Source organism: Anolis sagrei, chromosome Y (assembly GCF_037176765.1).
Source record: "Anolis sagrei isolate rAnoSag1 chromosome Y, rAnoSag1.mat, whole genome shotgun sequence".
NCBI lineage: Eukaryota > Metazoa > Chordata > Lepidosauria > Squamata > Dactyloidae > Anolis > Anolis sagrei.
In genome coordinates this window covers 71,416,436-71,429,947 of record NC_090035.1, presented here as the reverse complement: position 1 = coordinate 71,429,947, position 13,512 = coordinate 71,416,436, and the positions used below count along the sequence as shown (strand labels likewise).

The 13,512-nt window shown below is 41.5% G+C and overlaps 1 protein-coding gene across 2 annotated transcripts; it reads right to left on the bottom strand.

The window, feature by feature from the left end:
- Window positions 1-2,747: 2,747 nt before the first annotated feature.
- Window positions 2,748-13,331, bottom strand: LOC132780112 (U1 small nuclear ribonucleoprotein A). 2 transcript variants are annotated; one of them, XM_060783651.2, is made up of 7 exons: window positions 13,130-13,331; window positions 10,579-10,680; window positions 8,319-8,491; window positions 7,990-8,163; window positions 6,406-6,579; window positions 6,057-6,145; window positions 2,748-3,214 (listed from the first exon to the last, which is right to left on the bottom strand). In XM_060783651.2, exons 2-7 carry the CDS (start codon window positions 10,649-10,651, stop codon window positions 3,055-3,057), a joined length of 843 nt encoding a protein of 280 aa, XP_060639634.1. In that variant the 5' UTR covers window positions 10,652-10,680; window positions 13,130-13,331; the 3' UTR covers window positions 2,748-3,054. The 2 variants fall into 2 exon arrangements, with proteins under 2 accessions (XP_060639634.1, XP_060639635.1); XM_060783652.2 differs by lacking the exon at window positions 10,579-10,680.
- Between the last annotated feature and the right edge of the window lie 181 nt (window positions 13,332-13,512).

The window sequence follows — 13,512 nt, the reverse complement described above, 5'->3', positions numbered from 1 at the left end:
GAGATGCAGCAGCTCCTTGTAAATTTACATTAATTGAGGCATCGGTAGATTAAATGTTTTTGAATATTTACATAAAACTCTGATTAAACCATTATTCTAACTTTCAATATAAATGTGCTTACATATCCTTCCAATAATAAGAGTAAAATAAATGTAATAATAATAATAAGTAAATAGTGGGAGTGTAATTATAACAATAGAGTAAAATAATAAATGTAATAATAATAATAGAGTAAAATAAATGTAATAAAATAATAGAGTAAAATGATAAACGTAATAAAATTAATGCATTTTAATTTAATTTAATCTAATCTTAATGTTACTGGAATTCTAATTGTAAGCTGGCTCAAGTCCCCTTTGGTATAAAGGCGGGTTTTTTTATTTCATATCAAAAGCATTGCATAAATTAGTATAAAACTGATAAAAATAGGAGCGCAGGTGGCTAAATATCTTTTGACCAAAAGCGAGCAACAGCAATGGCATTTTATTGAATGTATTTTAACTATGTTATACTCTTTATCTTGAGCCACTCAACAAAATTAATATTTACGTGTGTAAGTCTATACATTTTAGTCAAACAATCAACTCAAAAATCTGGACTTATCCAAGGATCAGTGTGAACACTGTACCAAAACTCTATTTTTTTAAAAAAAGAAAGAAGAATCAATGTATACACAAGGATGTAAGGCAGTTAAAAGGCCCCTGACTGATTGCCTGGCTTTTATTCCAGTGTTTGCCACTATCCCACATCCAGGGCTCCTTTCCCTCAGTATGCAATGTGTCATTTGGAGCCAATAGGGAAAATCTTCAGGTTAGTTTAGGCCCCTTCTACACTGCGATATAAAATCCAATTATCTGCTTTGAGCTGGATTATATGATAGGGAGCTCTGGCGTGGGCTGGTCCAGGAGGTCACGAAGCGTCGGAAGTGACTGTACAAACAAACCACAAAATATGACAATGTAGAAGAGGCCTTAGTCAGCAGCTCATGGCAAGCTGGGAATTGCCATCAAGTAATCAGGAGGAGAGGGTAAGGCCACATCTTTCAAGGTTGTTGTTGTGTGCCTTTTGTCCAGATCTGTAGCTTTCTGGTGAATAAATTACCTCACAAAGTTGGAAGGCTTTAATTCAAAAGCATGCATTAGGGAACGCAACAAAGTTCCAACTGACAGTTTATTTCCCTCACCCTGGTCCCTCCGCTGAATTGCTCCCGTTTCCATGGCAACCCTCTCCCTGATTTCAAATATACACAGGGCAGGCCTAAGTCATGGCCGTTTCCTGGCTTCACACAAAAAACCAGGAAATAAGGTCATGATAGATTCTGGCAACAAAGATCCGCCTAGTCAAAGCCATGGTATTCCCTGTAGTCACCTACAGATGTGAGAGCTGGACCTTAGGGAAGGCTGAGCGAAGGAAGATCGATGCTTTGGAGCTGTGGTGTTGGAGGAAAGTGCTGAGAGTGCCTTGGACTGCGAGAAGATCCAACCAGTCCATCCTCCAGGAAATAAAGCCCGACTGCTCACTGGAGGGAAAGATACTAGAGACAAAGTTGAAGTCCTTTGGCCACATCATGAGGAGACAGGAAAGCCTAGAGAAGACAATTATGCTGGGGAAAGTGGAAGGAAAAAGGAAGAGGGGCCGACCAAGGGCAAGATGGATGGATGGCATCCTTGAAGTGACTGGACTGACCTTGAGGGAGCTGGGGGTGGTAACGGCCGACAGGGAGCTCTGCGTGGGCTGCTCCATGAGGTCACGAAGAGTCGGAGACAACTGAACGAATGAAAAAAAAACAAGGTTCTGTCATTGGAGTATACATCCCCCCCCCCCTTTGTAGAAAAGTTTGATCCCACAACTCCCGCTAAAATGAGTCCTCCTCCGCAAATATTGTTTCTCTTTTATCTCGCCTTAGTTTTTAATTTAGTTTTAATTAGCTCATCTTTTAATCATTACATGTAGCCCACCCATTGTTACTGTGCTTATTGTGTTTTCCTTTAATGTTGTTTATTGTTCGCGTTTTCGGTTTTTGGTTTTTCTTTATTGTTGTTTGGGCTTGGCCTCTTGTAAGCTGCTCCGAGTCCCCATTGGAGAGATGGGGACTCGGCGGGGTATAAATAAAGTTTATATTATTGAGTTTCTCCCATACAAATATTTTTTTCACCCCTAACTCATCCTGAGTTTTTATCATTTTACCTTGCACATGTGGCCTGCCCTTTGTGATTGATTTTGCATTGTATTATTGTATTGTTATGTTTTTATTTCTTTAAATTGTGATGGGATTTTTTTGTTGTTCTGGTTTTATTTTGTTGTAATGTACTGTTGGACTTGGCCTCATGTAAGCTGCCCCGAGTTCCCTTTGAGGAGATGGTGACGGGGTATAAATAAAGATTATTATTATTATTATTATATGACACCTTTTAAGTAATTTCTGATTTATGGCAACCAATTTATGCGAGATCTTCTTGGCCAGATTGGTTTGGAAAAGATTTTCCATTGCCTATGAAGCTGAGAGAGAGTGACTTGCCTAAAATTACCAGTGGGGTTTCTATAATTTGAGTAGAGAGTCAAACTCCGGTCTCTGATGCTCAAACCACTATGCCATGCTGCTTCTCTTCTTTTTAGTGATGAAGGCCTAAGTCTGGCCTCAGTGAATGAGCCAGGGAAACCTGAAAAGGCCCCCTTGCTAGGCCGATGGGCATACAAACCAGTTTTCTCCTCTTAATTCAAGTAATAAGACACATAACCAAAGAGAGAAAATAAACATGTTTTTATTCCAAAACAGAAAAGCTCCAGGTGCAATGTCTGGCCGTCAGACCCTGGGTGCAATGCTTTTGACAGAGAACCGGCTGCCACTTTCGAACGGTGCACACAAACCCAGGCACACATCTCTCTGCCTTTCTTCCACAGCTTTTCATTCTCTCTCTTTTTCACACACCTCTGCACTTACCTCACAGAGCAGAACATGAAAAAACACTCACACAACGAAAAGCCATTTTACATGCTTGAACTAGAAGAGAAGGGGTAATAAGCATTGCATGGATTGAGGGCCACAGAAGGCCTTATTTCTTTGCAAAGGAGATCTTCATGGCGTTGTTCTGCGTGATCTTGAAGCCTTGGAGGGCGTCCCGGGCCGCTCCGGCCTGCACTTCGTTATCAAACTCCACAAAGGCAATGTCATGGCGGCCTGGCACCAGCCGCACCTCCTTGAAGCCTGGGAACCTGAGGGAAGGCAAAGCAAAGAAACTCAGGAGAGGAAGACTAAGGCTCTATGTTTCTGCTTAACAATATGTCAGGGAGAGGAGGCAGCCTAAACATCTTCACCAGCTGCTTGGACAGAGTAGAAAGAAATAATATAGTGAGTTGTTTTAAAATGGAAATTCCTTCTTTGTTTTCCAAGACTTCAGGGATTGTAGCTTAATACTGTTTGATAGTTTTGTAAGTTTTGGTTTATATGTATTCGGCAGTTTCATTTATATTTAACCACACTGTTTTCCCTCCTCTGGATGCTTTGTTTTGCAACTGTATTTCATAGTTGTATATTTATTTGATTCTTCCTCCCCCTATATGTGTGTGTGTGTGTGTGTGTGTGTGCGTTTTAGATTGGAAAACATCTTGGAATTAAAATCAATCTCACAACAATAAAACTCTGGAGGCAAGTGGTTTATTCCTGCTTTCCATAATCCCAAAAGTTTCCCCGCTCAAACCTGCTGTATATATCAGCTCCAACTCCCTCCTGCCCACTAGTGGCAAAACACTGTGCCAGCAGTCTGTTAACTTTTGTTTTGCTACTGTACTTATTTTCTGATGTAAGGTTTGTTTTTCTTTTTGGTTTTTTTCCATTCTGCATTTTATTGTGTTGTACTGTATTTTGGGGGGGCTTGGCCTCATGTTAGCCGCCCCGAGTCCCCACTGGGGAGATGGGTGGTAGGGTATAAATAAAGATTATTATTATTATTATTATTATTATTTGAAAGACAACAAGGTGAGTCTACAACAGACACTCTGCTGGCTGTTGTATTGGATCACACGTCGGCCACTTCCCAAGTGTCTAGGACTGTGTGATGTATCAGCAAATAATGCATGCAGATCCCAGTAAGGTGGCCTTTTGCAGCTGGCAGATGGTAATCATGTCAGCGCCAATTGTGTTTAAGTGCAGGCCAAGGTCTTCAGTGCTGATCACCACTGGGACGACCTTTACTGGTTTGTGCCAGTCTGTGCAGTTCGATCTTTAAATCCTCATATCATGTCAGCTTTTCCAGTTGTTTCTTGTATTATTATTATTAACTGCAATTTCAATTTCCCTCACAATGCAGATGTCCTATTTACACTACCCTCCCCAACTGTACCCAGCCTCCCTCCCCCCACCTCCCTTCTTATGGCAAGAGAACTGAAGCAGCCAATCCCAGGCTGATACGGTGATCCTGACATCGATGGCTGTTTTTGGTTTTTCTTTTACTTGTAAATTGCCACATACAGTGATCGATTGCTCTGTCCGCCCATCCATCTACGAGTCTGTCCAGCCACCCATCCCTTCATGTATTTAACTGTCTGTCCATCCATCTATCTGCACATCCAGTTATCTACTTAATTGTCCGCCCGTCTATCTGTCTATCTATCCATCAATCCAATTATCCATTCATCCCATCCATACACCCATCTGTCCATCCGCCCAATCTCTCCATCCTATCTATGTATCATCCTCTGTTCTCTCTATTTATCCTATCTATCTATCCATCCATCCACTCTATCATCTATCTATCTAGCTATCCATCCAATTATCCATTCATCCCATCCACCCAATCTTTACATCCTATCTAAGTATTATCCATCCATCCTCTGTTCTCTCTATCATCTATTTATTTTACTATCTATCCATTCATCCTCTTATCCATCCATCCACTGTTATCTATCTCATCTATCTATCTCATCTATCTATCTCATCTATCTATCTATCTATCTATCTATCTATCTATCTATCTATCTATCTATCTCATCTATCTATTTATCTATCCATCCATCCATCCATCCATCCAATTATTCATTCATCCCATCCATACACCCATCTGTCCATCCGCCCAGGCCTGCCATCCTATGTTATCATCCATCCTCTGTCCTGTCTATCATCTATTTATCCTACTATCTATCCATTCATCCACTTATCCATCCATCCATTCACTCTATCATTTATCTTATCTATCTATCCATCCATCCAATTATTCATTCATCCCATCCATACATCTATCTGTCCATTCGCCTAATCTTTCCATCCTATGTATCATCCATCCATCCTCTGTCCTCTCTAGCATCTATGTGCTATTGTGGTTTTTAATGTTTATATTGTCTTGTTAATTTTATGTTTATGCTGTTCTCTTTGTATGTATTGATTATGTTACTTGGAAACCGCTCTGAGTCCTCGTGGGGAGATAGAGCGGTATATAAATAAAGTTTAGTAGTTGTTATTGTACTATCTATCCATTCATCCACTTATCCATCCATCCATTCACTCTATCATCTATCTTATCTATCTATCTATCTATCGTATCTATCCATCGACTATCATCTATCTTATCTATCTCTTATCTATCTATCCATCCATCCAATTATCCATTCATCACATCTGTCCATCCGCCCAATCTTTACATCTTATCTATGTATCATCCATCCATCTTCTGTCCTATCATATATTTATTCTACTATCTATCTATCTATCTATCCATCCATCGATTTATCACTCTATCCGTCCATTTGTCTATCTATCTATCTATTGCATTTGTACCCTAGGACTGGGAACCAAAGTGGATATCTATTTACCCATTTATCTTGAGAGCTTGATAGACATCAACGGTATTTAGCACCACCAACCAGATACTCAAGACTCCCAAGGGCCACACAGAACCCACAGAAGCTCTCTGCCCACCCTGATGGACCACATCCCAATCCCTGTGAGTACGGATCCAAGAGGCCAGCTTCACAAATCCCAACCTTACATTAACTGAGAAAATTCTTTCCCCAAACTCCCCAGAGAGTAGTCAACACAACAGGACCCAAACCAGGCACTTACTGGTTGAAAAGCATGGACAGCATCAATTCGTTGGTCTCCTCAGGCAAGTTGGTGAGGAACAGAATGTGATTGGGAGGATTCTCTGAGAGCTGCAACGAAACAAGAGGCCGTCAAAAATGCAAGCACAGGAAGGAACTGGCTTGCAGCAACCTCCCAGCTTTGTATTAGATTTAGCTAATCTGCAGTGCACTTCGCAGGCAGGGCTTACTGCCCACTCTACTGCTACTATATTATGTTTTCAATAATTTTTGGTATCTGCAAGGGATCCTGGATTCAATTCCCCATGGAAATCAAGAGCCCACTGTATATGCACAGAGTTTCCTCTAACCTGCTGTGCCCTGTCACTCACCGGCTGAGCTGGAGCCATCTGCCCAGGGAGCATCTGCTGCGGCGGCATCGCCCCTGGAGGAATGGACCCCGGGGCCATGCCAGGTGGAGGCATCATCCCCGGAGGAGGCATGTAGGGGGGCTGACCTGGCATGTGGTGCATCATGCGCGGGCCTTGGTTCATGGGAGGCATGCCCTGGACAGAAAGAAAAGGCATACACGGTGTCAAATGTTGACCCAGGACAAAAAAACAGCCACCCCAAACTTCCACCGGTCAACCTGTGCAATGGAGAGCTCCAACAACCCATTTGCAAAAAGAAGAGTTGAGCTCAAAGGAAGAAAAGGAACAAACCCAACCAAATTATGATCAGTGTTTACAGCAACGTTTCTCAATCTGGATCGGGACCACTGAGGGTCGTGAGGGAGTTTCAGAGTGGTCGCCAAAGACCATCAGAAAACATATGAACCCCTTTGGCAGAGAAGGCTGAAGATTTCTCTGCCTGTCCTTCTCTTCCTTTTTGGAAACAGACAGTGAGTCCTCCCACCAAATGCCCACCTCCGCTGTTATTGGCCAGCCTCTCAGCCAAGGGGAGGGCTGTTGCTGAGACTCCAAGTGGAGAGGGGAGAGCAACCGTGCTTGGAGCATGGCAGCGTGATGCACATATGCGGGAGAGCATACAAGGCTGGAGGGAGGCTCACTACGAGTCTCACAAGGCATGGGCATTCTGTGTGAGAAGTTTGGCCCAATTCTATCATTGGTGGGGTTCAGAATACCCTTTGATTGTAGGTGAACTATAAATCCCAGCAACAACTTCCAAATGTCAAGGTCTATTTTCCCCAAACTCCGCCAGTATTCACATTTGGGCATATTGAGTATTTGTGCCAAGTTTGGTCTAGATCTATAATTGTTTGACCCCACAGTGCTCTCTGGATGTAGGTGAACTACAACTCCCAAACTCAAGGTCAATGCCCACCAAATCCTTCCAGTATTTTCTGTTGGTCATGGGAGTCCTGAATGCCAAGTTTGGTTCAATTCCATTGTTGGTGCAGTTCAGAATGCTCTTTGGTTGTAACTAAACTATAAATCCCAGCAACTACAACCCCCAAATGACAAAATCAATACCCCCAACCCCACCGGTATTCAAATTTGGGCGTATCGGGTATTTGTGCCAAATTTGGTCCAGTGAATGAAAATACATCCTGCATATCAGATATTTACATTATGATTCATAAGAGTAGCAAAATGACAGTTATGAAGTACCAACAAAAATAATTTTATGGTTGGGGGTCACCACTGCATGAGGGACTGTATTAAGGGGTTGCAGCTTTAAGAACGTTGAAAAACACTGGTTTAGAGGTACTTTGTAAAAATAGAGTTCCTGGACAAGTAAAGATATAAATTTTTTAGAAATGTTAAAGTCATAGGAAAAAAACACATAAACTTTCAGATTTAAATAATTACTATCATTATTTGCTACCTGTCTTCCCTGAATATTATAGTACATTACTATATAATTATAATATTAAAATAATACAGATGTTGATGCCTTTCTCCCGAACCCTTCACATTGGAGTCAGGCAGTGTATGTACTGGGCAAACACTCACAGGTACTGCGCCTTGTACAGCAGGGGCCACAGGGGCTGCTCCTGGGATCTGTTTCTTGACAGCCGGAGCCTCCTGGCCCTTGGGCTTCCGTTTCTCCCGCTTGCGGTCCCGCTCCACGTAAGTCCCCTTCATCTTGGCTATGATGTCAGAGTCCATTTTGGCATACTGGATCCTCTGGTGATGGAAGCAGCAATGAGTAAATGTGCATGGCTGACATCCCATTGCACAATGGCAATAGCATCTCGTTTTGTTCCCACAAGGTTCGACCAAGACATTTTGTTTCTCTGCAGGAAAATATAGGGAAATAAGGTGTTTTTAATCCCTCTTACCATGGGCTTGTCATAAAAGGGGAAGCCTTGCATGGAGCGCAGGGCGTTGGTGGAGCTGCTGACCTCCTTGAAGATGACAAAGGCCTGGCCACGCATTTTCATGCTGTGGGACACCAGGATGTCCAGGATCTGGCCAAACTGAGAGAAAATGGCATAGAGGGACTTCTTCAGCTCTAAGGGAGACAGAAGCACACACTGAGTGAAAGCAGCCTTTATACACTCCTACAATAATAATAATTATATTTCTTATGTTTAAGTCTTCAATAATATTGAATTTTGCTTGGCTTCTAACTATTCAGGAGCTAGTTTATGTAGTATTTTAATGTTGCATTATTTGGTATTTTATAATAATTGGATTATTTGTTTGCTGTGTGTGAAAAATACATATATTTCTCACCCATTTGTATTTGTGGCATAATCATCATAAGTAAAGATAAAGTAAAGATAAAGACTTCCCCTTGACATTAAATCTAGTCGTGTCAGACTCTGGAGGGGTGGTCCTCATCTCCATTTCTAAGCTGAAGACCCAGCTTTGTCCATAGACACCTCCAAGGTGATGTGGCCAGCATGACTGCCTAGAGCGCTATTAACTTCCTGCTGGAGTGGTATGTATTGATCTACTCACATTTTGCATGTTTTCAAACTGCTAGATTGGCAGAAGCTGGGCCTAACAGTGGGAACTCGCTCCACTCCCTGGATTCGAACCGCCAATCTTTCGGTCAGCAAGTTCAGCAGCTCAGCGATTTAACCTGCTGCGCCACCAGGGGGCCCAATCATAAACATTATATACTTATTCCACCTGTAAACAAATGGTTGACCAAACTGCTAAATTTTGCAGAATTTGATAAACTACCTTGTCTTCTTAGAAATGAAACAATACAATGTGTTCAAAATAATTGGAAGCCCTTTGCAGGACATATAGAGAGAACATTTAAAGACTGGTTTATAATAGCTTTGAGTGATTAGAAAGGCACTGTCAAAAGAAGAGCAAGATTATGATTACTCCACTTAGGCAGAAAAAACGAAATGCAAAGATACAGAATGGGGGATGCCTGGCTTGAGAGCAGTACGTGTGAAAAAGATCTTGGAGTTCTCGTGGACAACAACTTAAACATGAGCCAACAATGCATTCAATAGGAGCATAGTGTCTAGATCTAGGGAAGTAATGGTACCCCTCTATTCTGCCTTGGTTAGACCACACCTGGAATATTGTGTCCAATTCTGGGCAACACAATTGAAGGGAGATATTGACAAGCTGGAATGTGTCCAGAGGAGGGCGACTAAAATGATCAAGGGTCTGGAGAACAAGCCCTATGAGGAGCAGCTTAAGGAGCTGGGCATATTTAGCCTGAAGAAGAGAAGGCTGACAGGATATATGATAGCCATGTATAAATATGTGAGAGGAAGCCACAGGGAGGAGGGAGCAAGCTTGTTTTCTGCTTCCTTGGAGACTAGGACGTGGAACAATGGCTTCAAACTACAAGAGAGGAGATTCCATCTGAACATTAGGAAGAACTTCCTGACTGTGAGAGCCGTTCAGCAGTGGAACTCTCTGCCCCGGAGTGTGGTGGAGGCTCCTTCTTTGGAAGCTTTTAAACAGAGGCTGGATGGCCATTTGTCAGGGGTGATTTGAATGCAATATTCCTGCTTCTTGGCAGAATGGGGTTGGACTGGATGGCCCATGAGGTCTCTTCCAACTCTTTGATTCTATGATACTATGATAAATATTGTACAATTAGGTCACGTTAGAATACTTTATATAAAATTTACATATATAAAAATATGCATTGCTTGATAGGACAAATTATTCTAAGACTCTTATCTCGGTGTAGGGTCGGGAAGTTTTCATTCAAATAAGATACAGATACTATTATTAGAACGTGCAAAATAACTAGTTAATTGATGGCTTTATATACCAATAGTTATATTATAAAGTGTGCAACTTTGGAAATAATAATAACAACAACAAACGTTATTTTAAATACACATATTAATACACATTTTTACAAAATACATATATTAAAATACACCTGGACAAAGATTAAACACAAGACATGAGTTTAAAATGCAGCAATTGGTTTAAAAGTCTTAAGGACCTGACCTAAATGTTATATGATTCTAAGAGACATGTACAAAAGTTCAGATGTTCAGAATGGAAACAAAAAGGAACCCAATCCAACCCCTTTTTCTCAACATAATGGGATTTGGAACAAGACAGAGAACTGGGCCCGGCAACATGGATGTGGGTATATAAGCTCACCATCCTTCTTGATTTTCTCATTGAGATTGTTAATGTAGATCGTGTGGTTGGGCCGGGATTCTGGGACAGCCATGGTGACCTCACTGTGAACAGCAGCAGACTCTAGAAAGGGAAGAGAAGACCCCCATTAAAATAATGGAATGTACTTAGTCCTAATCTTTTTTTATACTGGTTTTATACCACTTCACTGGATGCGTTGCAGTAGCAAATTTCCAGATTACTTTAGTGTTTACACATTATTTTATTTTTGGGGGGTTATTTAATATTTAACGTCTTTTGTTTAAATTCATAGAATCATAGAATCAAAGAGTTGGAAGAGACCTCATGGGCCATCCAGTCCAACCCCCTGCCAAGAAGCAGGAATATTGCATTCAAATCACCCCTGACAAATGGCCACCCAGCCTCTGCTTAAAAGCTTCCAAAGGAGCCTCCACCACACTCTAGGGCAGAGAGTTCCACTGCTGAACGGCTCTCACAGTCAGGAAGTTCTTCCTAATGTTCAGATGGAATCTCCTCTCTTGTAGTTTGAAGCCATTGTTCCGCGTCCTAGTCTCCAAGGAAGCAGAAAACAAGCTTGCTCCCTCCTCCCTGCTTTTTGAGTGCTGTTATTTATTTACTGCCCTGATTTTAGAGGTTTTTTTAAATACTGGTAGCCAGGTTTTGTTCATTTTCATGGTTTCCTCCTTTCCGCTGAAATTGGCTTCCAACTGACCTCACAACCATCATTAATATTATTAGCATTTTATTGTATTATATTATAATAAATATTATTACCAATATTATATGTTGCATAACACAAGTAATTATACATTACTGTATTGTACCATACCACTATACTGTAATATTATTAGTAACTAGCTGTATCTGCCACGCTTTGCTGTGGCCAACCTTCCCTCTTTCTCTCCTCCTTTCTTCCTTCCTTCCTTCCCATCTTTCCTTCTCTATCTTTCCTTCCTTCCCCCTTTTTCTTTCTCTTCTGCTGTCTTTCTCTTCTGCTGTCTCTCTTTCCTGCTTTCCTTCCCTCTACATATCCCCCTTCCTTCACTCCCCCTTTCCTTCCTTCTTTCCCTTTTTTCTTTCCTTCTCTAACTTTCCATCCTTCCCTTTTTCTTTCCCTCCCTCTTTCCTTTTTCCTTCTCTACCTCTTTTCTTCCTTCTCCCTTTCCTTCCCTCCCTCTTTCTCTACATCTTCCCCTTCCTTTGCTCTTTCTTTCCTTCTTTCTTTCCCTTTTTTCTTTCCTTCTCTCCTTCTATCTTTCTCTAACTTTCCTTTCTTCCCCCTTTTTCTTTCTCTCCCTCTTTCTCTCATTTTTCCTTCTCTACATCTTTCCTTCTTTCCTTCTCCCTTTCCTTCTTTCTTTCCCTCCCTCCCTCTTTCTTTTCTTTTTCTTTCTTTTTTCTCTCCCCTTCCCTCCCTCTTTCTTCCCTTTTTTCTGTATTGTCATTTAGCTCTCCGTCATTGAGCTTTTGGGGGCTTTTTAAGTCCCTTCTGCTGCGTTTTTCAGTGTTTTTATGAGTGAACGACATACATTGGGTGGTTGGGTGTCTTGTGTCCAAATTTGGTGTCAATTCCCCCAGTAGTTTTTGAGTTCTGTGAATCCCACAAACTAACATTACATTTTTATTTATATAGATACATATAATATATAATTAAGATTATTATATTGTATTATTATCAGGATTTTATTGTATTACATTATACAAACTACAGACCACCTACTGCAATGCAACCTGAGCCCTGCCACATGCACAATGGAGGACCTTCTTGCGGCAACACCAGAGGCACTCCAAGTGGCCAGCTACTGGTCAAAGGACATTTATTCAATTACCAAGCTTGCAAACTTTGTGTTTTGTTTGTTTGTTTGTTAAAAATGCATTGCAACTGTTTGGTCTGCCCTTGACATGATAGATAAATAAAATAAATAATATTATTACCAATATATGTATTCATAATATATTATATTATTAGCATAACACAATATTAGCATTATATATTACTATACTCTAGTATTATTAGTAATATTAAATGTAATATATATTACATATATAGTATGGGGCCCTGATAGTTGGAAATGGTGTCAAACTGCATTAATTCAGCAGTGTAGATGCACCCCTGAAAAGTGGAATTATGACCCATATATAACATATATTACATATATAGTATGGGGCTCTGATAATTGGTGTCAAACTGCATTAATTCAGCAGTGTAGATGCACCCCTCAAATTACCTTGTGGATCATAATTCCAAGAGGAAGCACAATAAGGAATATGTTGCTGTTGCCTCTCCCCTTTTAAAGTCTGGGAAAGTTACTTTGGGGAACATAAACTCTGAAAAAAAGTGGTGCAAATTGCAAATTATGGAAATTGCAGTCTAAGGAAGTTTTCCAAAGTCCATATGCTATAGCTGAGTTCTGCCCTAAGCCACGCCCCCAAACCACTAATATGGAGGACTAAATGCCCGGATATTGGAAGGCCCAGGAAGAAGAAAGACCCGGATGTACCGCCCTTTCCTAGTGGGTGTGCCTTTCTTCTGCCCATTATCGGTACTTACCTCGTGGTTCCCAACAAAGATCGCAGTGCCAAAATTAAGTAGAGATCCCTGACTTCCGATTCTGTCACGATTCTCTCCCGGATGATCCGCCTCAAGGTTGATTCCCGACGGATTCTACTCAGGCCGCATCTCCCGGGCGACTGCGCTCTCCACAAACCGCGCCGGTTGACTAAGCCACGCCCCTCACTCCAATCCCACCAATCGCGACGCAGCGTTCCCGTCTGCCCGACGCGCGCGCTCATTGGCCGACCAGCGAACCAATGAAATCCCTCTCTCTTCCAATGAGAGATTGAAGTGTCGTTTTTCCCGCCATTCCGTACCAACGCTGGCCAATCATCACGTAGGATTGCTTCTTCAGCTGTCCGGATTGGACAGCTTTTTCA